The following is a 15,873-nucleotide window of genomic DNA, read 5'->3' as shown; positions in this document are numbered from 1 at the left end:
AAGTGAGTCCTCGGTCTAAAGTGAAGCTTTAAAGGTCCGGTTTAATGGTCTGGTCTAAAGGTCTGGTCTAAAGTTTTGGTTTCTGGTCTCAGCTCGGGGGTTTTCAGCAGCTCTGTGACTGTCTGTCGCTTGGTTTAACGGCAGCTGTTGGTGTTTCTGTGTGAAATTAAAAAGCTATCCAGGCTGTAATCCCCCCGGAGCCTCCAGCCTAATTAACAGACTTCACAGAAAAAAGAGCGAGAGCTACATTAATAACAAAATTTAATGTATTTCACAGAAGAAAACAGACGCAGTCAAAGCTGCAGCAGGAAGTCAAAGCTGCATCAGGAAGACAGAGACAGCAGTAAGGACAGAGAAAACCACTACTGATTTCACTGATTCTTCTGATTTGACTAATTCTACTGATTCCACTGATTCTATTGATTCCACTGAAGATATCAACACAACAGGAAGCTACAGTTCAGCACAAGTCAATAACAGAATTATTGAAAGATGGAATAAATAAATAACTGATTAAATTCATGTATGAAAGTTGTTGGAAGAATGAATGAATGAATCAATAGATGAATCGATATTGGACCAAGGTTGAAAACCAGGAAGTGACATCCAGGTTGTTATTAAACAGAGATCAGATCAGCTGTTTGCTGTGTGTCCCGTTTAAAGGTAGAACCATTGTAACAAATATCAGATGGTGAAATTTCACTGAATAAACAAATAAAACAACTCCATGAAGTCAGTGGGGACGTTTATTAGTTCTTTAGTTTACATTTCATGCCATGTTCTACTTCCTGTAGTCACAGTGTCACAGTAAAAGTACTTCCTGTGATGTAAACTGTGACTGATCAGATCATTGATTTTGAGTCATGTGACTGTTGCAGCTGCTTTAACTAGGTCAGATATTCTTAGATAGTTCAGTCCACTGGTTTCAAACATAGAGGTCGGGCACCTCCAAAGGGCCATCAGATAAATCTGAGGGGTTGTCCCATGGAATGAACAAAAAACAAAGCTCTGATACACAAAGAGTAATACATGGCGGTCTTTATTTAGTTGTGAGGACACTGACACAAAGGATTGCCAGCCCTGAATCTAAACCCGATCCTAACCTGTTCCCTAAAGTCTGAACCCTAAACAACAAGCTATCTGATGGTGTGGGGTCCATGAAACTGTCGAGCCCCACAAGTACAGTGAAACAAAACTATGCAAACACACACACACCTTGTTTGAATAATAAGTTGTTTGCAAACAAAAGCTGCAGTGTCTCCACGGCAGGTTGTCATGACGATAGAGAAGACATCCCATCATCACCATTCAACACAGGGATACCAGTTAATATGCAAGTGAGAGAGTGTGTGTGTGTTTACCTTGGTTGCCCTCTGCTCTCTCTCCTGAATCAGATCCTGTTCCAGACGTTTACACTGCAGAGAAACATTCAGGGTTATTGATCTGATCAGTTTGATCAGCAGAACCTCATATCTCCCACACTACACACATGATGAGCTGCAGAGTGAAGACAGGAAGTCACACCTGCTGACAGGACTGATGATGTCATCACCACAGAGGAAACACCTGAAAGTGTACAAGGGAATCTACATGAAGATATTAAATATATCTGATTTATTAAATATATTAATACTTATCGAGCGGAAATGACTCGTCCATTAATTGATTAGTCACATTTGAAGACGCAATGCTTTTTTACATTTAGAACAGACACTGACACATCTGACGAGTCAGGACCTGGACCAGTAAAGAGCTGGACCAGTAACAAACTTGACCAGTCAGGACCTGGACTAGTCAGGACCTGAACCAGTAACAAACTCGACCAGTCAGGACCTGGACCTGGACCAGTGAGGAGCTTGACCAATCAGGACCTGGACCAGACACGAATCTAAACTGAAGACCTCAGCTCAAGGCCACTGGATCTGGTGGAAGAAAATAGTGAACCCACAGAGGTGTACTTGTTACAACTGTACTTGTCCAGTGTTATCTGATATTAATCCAGATTACTATCTGGATTCCTGGAGCCGTTCCTTTAACTGGATCAGTATGGAAATGTAATAGGGTCTTCCCTGGAGCGGGACCCACCCCTCCACCAAGTTTGGTACAAATCATTTCAGTACTTTTTGCATTATCATGTTGACAAACAAAGAAATACACAAATGACTCACAAACTACAGGGTCTGTGAACTGAAGCCTTACCATCATCCAGCTGTTTATGTCCCCTCAGGAAATGAACTCAAACAGCTGGATGGTCGTTCACCAACATAAGACTGATTCTGTGATTCAACAGCTGTTTGACAGTCAGACCATTCAAAGACTGACGTGGGATATATAAAGAGGTCTACAGTTTTGAGTGCATGAATTTATATGGTGTTTGTCCATGTCTCGACCCAGGTAAGAGATGAATGAATAATTGATTTCTTGATTGTTTTTCATCCTGATGTCCGTCTGTTGATGGTAAAAGTTATAACTAGTGTTAACTGGACCTGCAGACACCCTGTTGAAAGAGCTGCCTGCCCCTGGGAATCAAACTGACAACCTCTCTGTGAGTGCTGCCTTCAGAGCGTGTGGAGTCGAGTTGGTCCAGCTGAGCTTTAATAACCTGTAATAACCTGTAATTATCTGATATTAACTCAATAAAAAGCAGAAACCTGCAGCTGTCATAAGAGACAGCTGGATAGAGAGAGCGGGAGAGTGAGGTAGACAATGACTGGGAGACCCCTCTCCCTCTTTTCTAATATTTCCCAGAAGTCCTGGATGCGGTGGGAGATAATCCCTGAGAGATGAGGAGAGGGAGCGAGGGATCGGTGAACGATGGGGGTGGGGGGGATTCTCCAGCGTGGAGTGCTGTCTCTCTTCTTCTTCTCCTCTGAGGATTACGGCGGCATTTGAAACATATTTCAGCGCAGCGCAGCAGCAGAGCGAGGGCGGGATTAAGGTGTTACCGTGGAGGGGTGGTGTTAACGCTGAGGGGCGGGGTGTTAAAAGATGGAGGAGCAATGATAGAGTTGGGGGTTAGTGAAAGAGGGGTGGGCGATACTGAACTGATACGAATTCAGCCATGAGTTTGGTGGGGTTAACACCACAACACATTTGTATTTGTGTGTGTGTGTGTGTGTGCGTGTGCGTGTGGTGGTGGTGGTGGTGGGGGGGTGGGGGGCATGTGTGTGTGTGTTTCTTTCATCACCTGTGCAGGTACCACTTGTTCTTGCAGAGTTATAGCTGCACTTGTAAAGTACCATTACATCCCTCCTTCTCTGCTCCCCTGACAACTGTTGCCATGGTTACCGTGCTACTGCAGGTCCGTTGCCGTGGTGACAGCAGTCTGTCAGTCACAGTGAGGGAATAGATGAAGGTTTCTGATCTGATCTTTTTTTCAGGCGCATCAGGAGGAGGCGGAGCATCTGAGCCTACCACCCGCCGCAAAGCATACTGGGAGCTCCACCCCCTCTCTCTCTCTGTCATCCCTCCATCAGTCAGACCTGTCATCTTTTTTCATTTCTGCTAGTTCTGCTCTCTTAGACCATCCCTGTCTGCCGCCCCCCCCCGGTATCCTCCCACAGAGAGCAGTATATGAATCCAGATGAATTGTGGGTAATAAATCCAGCACTCTGCAGGTTTTTGTAATAAACTCTGTGAACTGAACTTCGATAATAATCAGCCTCCAGAGGAGAAATGGGCAGAAATGGAAAGTCTGGATTTTCTTCTTCAGACTTAAACTTTTTAATCAGATTCTGGATCTTCCTCATTTATTGATGATTTATTGACACTTTATCCTGATTTTTATCAAAAACTCTGATCTGATGAAAACCTGAGAAAAGAATCTGGCTGACGAAGCACCAGAGAATAGACACATTGAATGAACAATCAGCGTCTTTAATGTGCTCACAAAATTTAATAACTACTATGCAGATGAAAAACATGGAACATGACCGAAAGCTCCAGAACAGCTACTGCATGGACCTGGTTTTGCATGCACAGTTTGCAAAAGACTTTGAAATGTATTTTAATCTTCTTCTGTTTGTTTGTTTCTAGTATTTGTTGTTGTTTTTGAATTATTTGTTGTTGATACTAGTTTCCACTGAACTTTTATTTACTGTTCATTTATGTCATATTTGCTGTTAGTGGAAACACAGCTATAATATCTCATTAAACTCTGGACCACATTAAGGCCGTTAATCTAAATGTTTACATATAAACGAACATCAGGTGATTAGATTTGCTTGAACCTCTCAGATGAAGGAGTGGATCTGTCTGAGACCACAGGTTTAATGTGGCTGGGTTCTGAGTCCAGACCAGCCTCCCTGGACCAGGAACCTGGTGTGAGTCTGCATCTGAACTCATGTTCCGGCCTCATCTATCTAACCCTTCAGATGATATCATCCAAGTGATGTCATCCAGGTGGAACAACGAGGCTGTTCTCTGATCAGGAAACACACCTGCCTCCACAGATATTACATTCAAATAACACAAATATACAGCCAGTATGAGTGGTGTGGACACGCACGCACGCACGCACGCACGCACGCACACACAAAGGTGTATAAACAGCAGGTGTTGAGCAAACATCAGCCTCCATGTCAGCGTTGTCAGGTCGACTCAATATTTGTCTCCACACCACTTTGTTTTCACATCATTCAAAATATTCATGTTCAAATTCAAACTGCAAATATTTGAGGTTTTGGCTGCGGAGGCCACCGTCATCCGGCGGCCACAGTGAGCGCCGCGCTGCGCCGCACAAACTGGGTTAAACAGGCGACTTAGAGACGTGTTTCCTGCAGACAGACTGAAGCAACAGGACTCAATAAAAACCACATAATCAGACTGAGACCTGCAGGAACACAGGAGACCAGGAAGACAAGTCTTTCAAGAGTACAAGAACCAGATCCTCAGATCAGATACTTCACATATCTCTGACATTATCGACAAGGATGTGTTGTAGTGAGGGAGTGGCCACTGGTTCATTATAATGCCACCATTCCATCACATACACTGATGTTATTGTCTGATAATAAGATAATTTTTATAAAGCAGACTGAAGTCTGTTCCTGACTGATCTGAACCTGGATTCTGGTTCTGCTCAAGGACAGGACGACCCAGCTCCTCCTCCTTCCTCCAATCATCTCATTTAACATATTCATTCAACTTTTCTGTTTTAAACATGAACAATGACCTCTGCAGGAGCCAAAAGTTTTAATAATATAATACTATATAATAATAATAATAATAATAATAATAATAATAATAATAATAATAATAATAATAATAATAATTCTCTATCATTTGTAGGTTATAGTTCCAGGTCTGTACAGGACAGTATCTGGGTCTGGACCTGAGGAAAAGAATCCGACTGAACTTACATTAAGATTTTTCTTTAACTAACTTTATTTATAACACATGGAGGATGAATCCTCCTTTAACCACAGAAACAAACAGGATGAAAAGTTGAAATAAGAAAAATACAAATGGAGAAAGTTGAGCCATTATAATAATGATTAAATAGAAATAATGAGCTGAGAATTAATGATATTCAGACAGAAGTTTATAGTTTCCTGACATTTCTATATAACTGTTAACAAGAGCAAATTCATTTTTAGGTCTTTACACAACGGAAGAGGATTTAGTGAAACAACATTTATGTATAGACTATAGTATTTAGTTATGATGATGATATTGTTCACTATAAATTCATCTGCTTGTTCTTCATGATGACTCCTGACTGGATTTAAAAAGAATAAATCTATATTTATGGATCTGGGCTTCAGTTGATCAGACAAGGATTTCCATCAAACATAAAACAACTGCTCTGTTGTTTCTACATTTATATGGCTCTGCTGTGGTCACACTACAATGGTGTCGCTTTAAATATTGCTGAAGCAAGGAATTATGTGACAGCATTTCCCCTTTCCTTTGGTAAAGGAAGCTCCAGTGTTTCCTAAAGGAGATAAGATAGGAAGCACTGAAGCTCCTTTCCTCAGCTCTTATCATGGCTCTCGCTCAGATACTTCCGGGTCATTTCACTCAGTTTGAACCTTCCTAAGCAAAAAATACTTTTTGACAGCAGTCGGAGCCTCAAAGACCATTTTCACACGGCAGCCATTTTCCTCTGACGTCACACTGAGGGTGGGACGCCTCTTTAAGCCACTTTAATGTCTCTGAGTAAATCCTGAGTGATATCCTCTACACATATGGTGTCTACAACCTGATCTGACTTACTCGATATCAAAGGGCAAACTGTTGGTGTTGAATGACATCTCAGTGTTTGTTGGTCTGACAGAGACAAAGAGGACATTCACTCTTCACTGCCGTCTCCTCATCCTCTTTCCCACAGACAAACTGGATACAAACTTTACTGGATACAGCACAGAGGGAGCTCAGTCTGACAGGCTAGTGGACTCTGACAGACAGGTAAGTGGACTCAGACAGACAGGCAAGTGGACTCACCCTAGCGACAGAACCGTCTCTCTCCTCCATTACAGCCTTCATCTCCTGAGCAGTGATGTCATTCCGTCGTTGCCGTGCCAACTGCAGACGCTGGACCAGAATTAAACCGAACTGTTCGACTTCCTGGACGGAATCAGCATCACAGACACACTGAAGGAGCTCATCCACATCCTGACCATAACAAACAGGAAACTGATCAGATTATCAATAACACATTAAAACTACTGAATACAACCAAACACTTAGTGTTTTTACCATGTCAGAGTCCAACAGGTTAGACCTCTCCAACCTGAAAACAGACAGACAGTTTCAGTGTTGTTGGTAAGATACAGTCTGTTTATCCTACTGATTCTTTGCTAACTATCAGCAGAAAGACATCTCACCTGAAAACTACCATCTCATCTGAAAACTACCAACATCCCACCTGAAAACTACCATCATCTCATCCCAAAACTACCATCAACATCTCACCTGAAAACTACCAACATGTCATCTGAAAACTACCGACATCCCACCTGAACACTACCAACAACATCTCATCCTAAAACTACCAACAGCATCTCATCTGAAAACTACCAACATCTCACCTGAAAAATACCAACATCTCACCTGAAAACTACCAACATCTCACCTGAAAACTACCAACATCTCACCTGAAAACTACCAATATCTCATCTGAAAACTACCAACATCTCATCTGAAAACTACCAACATCTCACCTGAAAACTACCAACATCTCATCTGAAAAATACCAATATCTCACCTGAAAACTACCAACATCTCATCTGAAAAATACCAATATCTCACCTGAAAACTGCGTCTCACCTGAAAACATCTCACCTGAAGGCCGTGTCTCTATTTCAGTTCAATGTTAAAAGTATATTCAGGATCCTGCTCTGTGTTTGATCATTGCTTTCTCCTTTACAGTCTGTAGCTCTCTCTTGCAGTTTTCTTTTCACTCTGTATAACAATTATTTTGCTTTAAATCTAAATATTTGGTTGTTAAGTTTACAAACTGCATTTTCTTTCAAAAAATTGCATTTATAAGTTGGGGAACACAGGGTGATGAGGGCGAATCAGGGCCTCATTTTAATCCAGCCCTGCGCAGACGCCCCCCACCCCCCGCCCCCCCGTGTTCCTGCTGCTGACCAAATTAAACCTGGACCTCTGCAGCAGCCTGGTAGATGACCTGAGCGTCGCGGCTGCAGCAGCTGTGCAGTAATTTTGTCCTGCTCTCCCTGAAGTCCACCTGAAACTCTCCATCATTTTAAAACTGCTGTGAAGCTGAGCGGACTCTGTTCAGAGTTTATTTCTCCCTCTGACAGCAGTCATAATGGTGGACGTAGAGCTGGTAACTAGCTGATCTCCTGCCTCTCCTCCTGGGAAGCTCTTTTCATTTAGCCTGCTGCTGTTTTGCTGTAATAAACTGTAATAAGGTGGCCGAGGCGGCTCCGCTCTGCAGGGAACAGCAGGTAATGAAAGACCGGCCGCCTCCAATAAAGCTCCTCTAACACCCTGCTTACAGCCCATCCAGCCCGGCTCAGCTCAGCTCGGCTCGGCTCGCTCCACAGCCATCATTAACCCTCCCACTCACACCTTGACTCAACAGAAACTCCGCCGCCGCCATTAGTGGATCAAATGATCCAAGTAAGAATAAAATCTTCATTCTTCATTTTGGAAAAGTTTCACATCAGACAGAACATTTCAGATAAATGTACAGAGACATCCACAGACTTCAGCTCAGCTGTTTTCAATCATTCCTGACATGGGCAGAGTTTCAAACCTTAGGTTCTGGATCTCTGGAGTGGGTCATGACATTAGCCTGAGGGTTCACAGGTGATTATCAGGTGGAGATGTTCTTCTTTATGCTCCTAAATCAGTGTGTCTCAAACCATTATAATCAAACTCATGGACAACCTCACTCCACAAACATTTAGCTCAATCCCAGAGAAGCTAGCAGTTAGCTTCATCACATTTTTCATAATTTCTGTCATTTAAATCATAAAACATAAACTGTCTTAGTCACACACCAGTCTGTTACAACCACATCCAAAAACACTGTCAAACAGCTGATTAAAATAAAAATGACTGATTTTAACACTGAAAACAACACGTATGCAACTCTCGACCCGGCTCAGTGGTCACTCACAGTCTGACAAACACTGAGTTTAAAACCACCGGTGGTCTGAAGCCTGCCTGTGGTCCATGGACCACTCTTTTTTTATGATTCAACTTTTATTGAGTTTTGAATTTTTTACAGCATCAAACTGAAGACCAACAGAGAATAAAGCAAAAATAAGATACACAATCTCTTTGTGACAATAACAGATAAAAGTAAAAACAATAAAATAAAATAAATACACAAATGGTCCATGACAGGTAAAATTAGTCCATGCTTGATATGTTAATCAGTCTGTCCAGGGGACAACCACAACACTGCTGCATGTCTATTCATTGTCCCATGTAAAATTCACTATCCACAAGTAATCTTCCAGTAAACAGATCCATGGACCACTCTTTGAGAAACACTTATCTAAAACAATACTAAAACCACAAACTGTGAACCAAATCGTCTGTGTCAACATTTAACAGGGTCTTCAAACTCTCCTGGTTCTTAAGACTGAACTGATTCTCAAGACCAAACTGGTTCTTCAGACTGAACTGGTTCTTTAAACTCTCCAAGTTCACCAGACTGAACTGGTTCTTCAGACTGAGCTGGTTTTTAAGGATGAACTGGTTCTACACACTGAACTTGTTCTTCGACTGAACTGGTTCCTCAAACTCTCCCGGTTCTTCAGACTCTCCCGGTTCTTCAGGCTAATCTGGTTCTTCAAACTCTCCTGGTTCTTCAGACTCTCCCGGTTTTTCAGGCTGATCTGGTTCTTCAAACTCTCCTGGTTCTTTGACTGGACTGGTTTTTAAGACTGAACTGGTTCTACAGACTGAGCTGGTTCTACAGACTCTCATGGTTCATCGAACTCACCTGATTCTTCAGACTCCCCTGGTTCTTCAGGCTGAACTGGTTCTTCAAACTCTTTGTTCTTCAGACTGAACTGATTCTTCAACTGAACTGGTTCTTCAGACTCTCCCGGTTCTTCAAACTCTCCTGGTTCTTTGACTGGACTGGTTCTTAAGACTGAACTGGTTCTTCACACTGAACTGGTTCTTCACACTGAACTGGTTCTTTAAACTCTCCAAGTTCGCCAGACTGAACTGGTTCTTCAGACTGAACTGGTTTGTAAGAAGGAACTGGTTCTTCAGACTGAACTGGTTCTACACACTGAACTTGTTCTTCGACTGAACTGGTTCTTCAGACTGAACTGGTTCTTCAGACTCTCCCGGTTCTTCAGGCTGATCTGGTTCTTCAGACTCTCCTGGTTCTTTGACTGGACTGGTTTTTAAGACTGAACTGGTTCTACAGACTGAGCTGGTTCTACAGACTCTCATGGTTCATCGAACTCACCTGATTCTTCAGACTCCCCTGGTTCTTCAGGCTGAACTGGTTCTTCAAACTATCTTTGTTCTTCAGACTGAACTGATTCTTCAACTGAACTGGTTCTTCAGACTCTCCCGGTTCTTCAAACTCTCCTGGTTCTTCAAACTCTCCTGGTTCTTTGACTGGACTGGTTCTTAAGACTGAACTGGTTCTTCACACTGAACTGGTTCTTTAAACTCTCCAAGTTCGCCAGACTGAACTGGTTCTTCAGGCTGAACTGGTTTTTAAGAAGGAACTGGTTCTTCAGACTGAACTGGTTCTACACACTGAACTTGTTCTTCGACTGAACTGGTTCTTCAGACTGAACTGGTTCTTCAGACTCTCCTGGTTCTTCAGGCTGATCTGGTTCTTCAGACTCTCCTGGTTCGTCAGACTGAACTGGTTCTACAGACTGAACTGGTTCTACAGACTCTCCTGGTTCATCGAACTCACCTGATTCTTCAGACTCCCCTGGTTCTTCAGACTGAACTGGTTCTTCAAACTCTCTTGGTTCTTCAGACTGAACTGATTCCTCATCTGAACTGGTTCTTCAGACTCTCCCAGTTCTTCAGGCTGATCTGGTTCTTCAAACTCTTCTGGTTCTTTGACTGGACTGGTTCTTAAGACTGAACTGGTTCTTCAGACTCTCCTGGTTCGTCAGACTGAACTGGTTCTACAGACTAAACTGGTTCTTCTGACTGAACTGGTTCTACAGACTCTCCTGGTTCATCGAACTCACCTGATTCTTCAGACTCCCCTGGTTGTTGAGACTGAACTGGTTCTTCACACTGAACGGATTCTTCAAACTCTCCCGGTTCTTCAGGTTGAACTAGTTCTTCAAACTCTGCTTGTTCTTTGACTGAACTGGTTCTTCAGACTGAACTGGTTCTTCAGACTCTCCCGGTTCTTCAGGCTGATCTGGTTCTTCAAACTCTCCTGGTTCTTCAGACTCTCCCAGTTCTTCAGGCTCATCTGGTTCTTCAAACTCTCCTGGTTCTTTGACTGGATTGGTTCTTAAGACTGAACTGGTTCTTCAGACTCTCCTGGTTCGTCAGACTGAACTGGTTCTACAGACTAAGCTGGTTCTACAGACTCTCCTGGTTCATCGAACTCACCTGATTCTTCAGACTCTTCCGGTTCTTCAGGCTGAACTGGTTCTTCAAACTCTGCTGGTTCTTTGACTGGACTGGTTCTTAAGACTGAACTGGTTCTTCAGACACTCCTGGTTCGTCAGACTGAACTGGTTCTCAAGACTGAACTGGTTCTTCAGACTCTCCCGGTTCTTCAGGCTGATCCGGTTCTTCAAACTCTCCTGGTTCTTTGACTGGACTGTTTCTTAAGACTGAACTGGTTCTTCAGACTCTCCTGGTTCGTCAGACTGAACTGGTTCTTCAGACTAAACTGGTTCTTCGACTAAACTGGTTCTTCAGACAAGCCTGGTTCTTCGACTAAACTGGTTCTACAGACTCTCCTGGTTCATCAAACTCACCTGATTCTTCAGACTCCCCTGGTTCTTCATACTGAACTGGTTCTTCACACTGAACGGATTCTTCAAACTCTCCCGGTTCTTCAGGCTGAACTGGTTCTTCAAACTCTCCCGGTTCTTCAGGCTGAACTGGTTCTTCAAACTCTCCTGGTTCTTTAACTGGACTAGTTCTTAAGACTGAACTGGTTCTTCAGACTCTCCTGGTTCGTCAGACTGAAGTGGTTCTTCAGACTAAACTGGTTCGTCAGACTGAACTGGTTTTTCAGACTGAACTGGTTCTTCCGACTTCACTGGTTCTTCGACTGAAATGGTTCTTCAAACTCTCTTGGTTCTTCAGACTCTCCCGGTTCTTCAGACTAAACAAGATCACCAGACTGAACTGGTTCTTCAGACTGAGCTGGTTTTTAAGGATGAACTGGTTCTACACACTGAACTTGTTCTTCGACTGAACTGGTTCCTCAAACTCTCCTGGTTCTTCAGACTCTCCCGGTTCTTCAGGCTAATCTGGTTCTTCAAACTCTCCTGGTTCTTCAGACTCTCCCGGTTCTTCAGGCCGATCTGGTTCTTCAAACTCTCCTGGTTCTTTGACTGGACTGGTTTTTAAGACTGAACTGGTTCTACAGACTGAGCTGGTTCTACAGACTCTCATGGTTCATCGAACTCACCTGATTCTTCAGACTCCCCTGGTTCTTCAGGCTGAACTGGTTCTTCAAACTCTCTTTGTTCTTCAGACTGAACTGATTCTTCAACTGAACTGGTTCTTCAGACTCTCCCGGTTCTTCAAACTCTCCTGGTTCTTTGACTGGACTGGTTCTTAAGACTGAACTGGTTCTTCACACTGAACTGGTTCTTTAAACTCTCCAAGTTCGCCAGACTGAACTGGTTCTTCAGACTGAACTGGTTTTTAAGAAGGAACTGGTTCTTCAGACTGAACTGGTTCTACACACTGAACTTGTTCTTCGACTGAACTGGTTCGTCAGACTGAACTGGTTCTACAGACTAAACTGGTTCTTCTGACTGAACTGGTTCTACAGACTCTCCTGGTTCATTAAACTCACCTGATTCTTCAGACTCCCCTGGTTGTTCAGACTGAACTGGTTCTTCAACTGAAATGATTCTTCAAACTCTCTTGGTTCTTCAGGTTGAACTAGTTCTTCAAACTCTGCTGGTTCTTTGACTGGACTGGTTCTTAAGATTGAACTGGTTCTTCAGACACTCCTGGTTCGTCAGACTGAACTGGTTCTCAAGACTGAACTGGTTCTTCAGACTCTCCCAGTTCTTCAGGCTGATCCGGTTCTTCAAACTCTCCTGGTTCTTTGACTGAACTGGTTCTTCAGACTAAACTGGTTCTTCAGACAAGCCTGGTTCTTTGACTAAACTGGTTCTACAGACTCTCCTGGTTCATCAAACTCACCTGATTCTTCAAACTCTCCCGGTTCTTCAGACTGAACTGGTTCTTCAAACTCTCCCGGTTCTTCAGGCTAAACTGGTTCTTCAGACTCTCCTGGTTCTTCAGGCTGAACTGGTTCTTCAAACTCTCCTGGTTCTTTGATTGGACTAGTTCTTCAGACTGAACTGGTTCTTCAGACTCTCCCGGTTCTTCAGGCTGATCTGGTTCTTCAAACTCTCCTGGTTCTTTGACTGGACTGTTTCTTAAGACTGAACTGGTTCTTCAGACTCTCCTGGTTCGTCAGACTGAACTGGTTCTTCAGACTCTCCCGATTCTTCAGTCTGATCTGGTTCTTCAAACTCTCCTGGTTCTTTGACTGGACTGTTTCTTAAGACTGAACTGGTTCTTCAGACTCTCCTGGTTCGTCAGACTGAACTGGTTCTTCAGACTCTCCCGATTCTTCAGTCTGATCTGGTTCTTCAAACTCTCCTGGTTCTTTGACTGGACTGTTTCTTAAGACTGAACTGGTTCTTCAGACTCTCCTGGTTCGTCAGACTGAACTGGTTCTTCAGACTCTCCCGATTCTTCAGTCTGATCTGGTTCTTCAAACTCTCCTGGTTCTTTGACTGGACTGTTTCTTAAGTCTGAACTGGTTCTTCAGACTCACCTGGTTCGTCAGACTGAAGTGGTTCTTCAGACTAAACTGGTTCGTCAGACTGAACTGAATCACCTGGTCCTATCAGAATCTGTAAGTCATCTTCACCTTTATATTAAATGGATTAGTTCATTAGTGAATTAGTTGATTAATGGATAAATAATTAGCTGATTATTGATAATGTAAATAATAAAAAGCGTCTTTGATTCTTTAACTGTAGGTAACTGAGTGGAAACGATATCGTCATACTAATGAGTTTTATGAACAAAAGAATCAGCTGATGAAGATGAAGATGATCTTCACAGTGTTTGACAAAGAAATGTAGAAAAACAAACAGTGACAGCAGCAGATTCACATTATTCATACACACACTTCAGCTAAAACACACAAAAACACACACATTTACAGAGGTATTACAGGCTGCTCTCTCCATTAGGAAAACACACACACACGCGCACGCACGCACGCACGCACGCACGCACGCACGCACGCACGCACGCACGCACGCACGCACGCACGCACGCACGCACGCACGCACGCACGCACGCACGCACGCACGCACGCACGCACGCACGCACGCACGCACGCACGCACGCACGCACGCACGCACGCACGCACGCACGCACGCACGCACGCACGCACGCACGCACGCACGCACGCACGCACGCACGCACGCACGCACACACACACACACACACACACACACACACACACACACACAGACAGACGGAACATGCTCTTCCATATTCTGTCCCTCATAAAAAGGATTGTGGCCTCCAAAATCAATTACCCTCTCATCCTGGGGGGGGGTGGTGGTGTAGGGAGGAAGGAGGAGGGGGGTCAGGGGGAGGAGGGGGTGTAATATCTCTAATTAGATTTTCTGGTGTATTTGGTGGCTCCTCGAACAGGACGAGAGCTCGTTTCACAGCTCTTAACGAGACCGACGTGGTGAATAATGAAGAGGGAGGGGAGGAGGGGAGGGGAGTGGAGACAGGGGGAGACAGGGAGAGGCAGGGGGAGGAGTGAGGGAGAGAGCAACTATTATCTCTAATTAGATTTTCTGGTGTATTTGGGGGGGGGTTGTTGTTTTCCACCAGGTAAACACAGTAAACATGTAAATTAGTGAATAATCAAACAAACAAACAAACACCTGTTGCCTCCTCAACACATTCTTCATGTCAGGCTCATGATGGATGGAGCCTACATTACCCACAATGCACCTGCAGCTCTTACAGTTCAGTGTCCGGAGGGGGTCGACCGAGTACAAGACCAGGACCTGAACCTGCAGGTCTGTGTTTACAGACACTCTGTAGGTCAAAGGTCAACAATAAAGATCAATATAGTTATTGATCATCAATCTGTCTGCAGCAAAAACAACATATTTAACAACCTGATGTCGTTCTGTCTGGACCAATCAGAGCCCAGAGAGAGAGAGAGAGAGAGAAGGAGAGAGTGTGTGTGTGTGTGTGTGTGTGTGTCATACTCAGCAGCCTGCTGTAGTCGGCGTGCACGAAGCAGAGCCTCGTCTCTCTCCTCATTGGCCAACAGGAGTCGTGACATCAGAGCCTGATCTCTGTCCTTCTGAGCTGCCAACACCTCCTCCAACACCGCTGAGGAGAGGAGAGGAAAGGAGAGGGGGAGGGGAGAGGAGAGGAGAGAAGAGGTGTTACTGTTAAAATCAGGGGTTTATTGTTAGTCATTTCATTTGAAAAGTTTCTGTTCAGTTCTGTGGTTCTAACCAGAACCTGGATCTAACCAGAACCTAGTTCTAACCTGAACCTTAAAATCAGGTCTGAACCCTCAGATCTTTGAAGGTGTGAGGATCGACAAAAATGTCCTGACTCTGTTGGGTCTGTAATTGAAACTGGTCCTCACAAAGATAGAAATACACACAGACACATACACACACACAGACACACACAGATACTCACACAGCTCAGTTAAATCAATATTAAACACACACACTGTTCTGTTAAACTAACAACTGCCTCGTTAACTGTCACCTCGTTACCACTGCTGTTGTTTTAATTACAGTGTGTGTGTGTGTGTGTGTGTTGGTATTAAACAGTGTGCATGAAAAATAATCAAATATTTAAGAAGTTTAGGTTTGATCAGATCTGATTAAGAGGAGAGTAAACTGTGACCCCCCCTCACCAGCAGGTCTCTCCCAGCCTCGGGCCTCCCTCTGCTCCTCCCTCAGCTCCTCCTCCACCTCCCTCCTCTGCAGCTCCTTCTCCTTCTGAAGCAGCTGGTCCTGCAGCTAGAAGACAGTCAGGTGTTAGTAAGGACCTCTCTCAAGGACCAGGACCAAGACCAAGACCAGGACCAGAACCTTCTGTGTTGTTGTAAGGATCTTCTTCTTCTTCTGTGTTTCACAGGATCTTTCAGATAAAAGTCTGATTTCATCATGACGTTCTGTGATT

General features: G+C 43.9%; 1 protein-coding gene across 1 annotated transcript in view; it reads right to left on the bottom strand.

The window, feature by feature from the left end:
* mipol1 (mirror-image polydactyly 1) overlaps window positions 1–15,873 on the bottom strand; it is a 47,207-nt gene that overhangs the window by 12,360 nt on the left and 18,974 nt on the right. The window contains exons 8-12 of the mRNA XM_022764713.1: window positions 15,605–15,710; window positions 14,934–15,060; window positions 6,700–6,733; window positions 6,445–6,615; window positions 1,362–1,415 (exon numbers count right to left, since the gene is read on the bottom strand). Coding sequence (XP_022620434.1) covers window positions 1,362–1,415; window positions 6,445–6,615; window positions 6,700–6,733; window positions 14,934–15,060; window positions 15,605–15,710 — 492 coding nt within the window. The remainder of the gene's footprint in view (window positions 1–1,361; window positions 1,416–6,444; window positions 6,616–6,699; window positions 6,734–14,933; window positions 15,061–15,604; window positions 15,711–15,873) is intronic.

Source organism: Seriola dumerili, unplaced genomic scaffold, assembly GCF_002260705.1.
Source record: "Seriola dumerili isolate Sdu_G_001 unplaced genomic scaffold, Sdu_1.0 BDQW01000565.1, whole genome shotgun sequence".
NCBI lineage: Eukaryota > Metazoa > Chordata > Actinopteri > Carangiformes > Carangidae > Seriola > Seriola dumerili.
The sequence above is the reverse complement of the archived record's forward strand: the minus strand, read 5'-3'. Positions and strand labels throughout refer to the sequence as shown.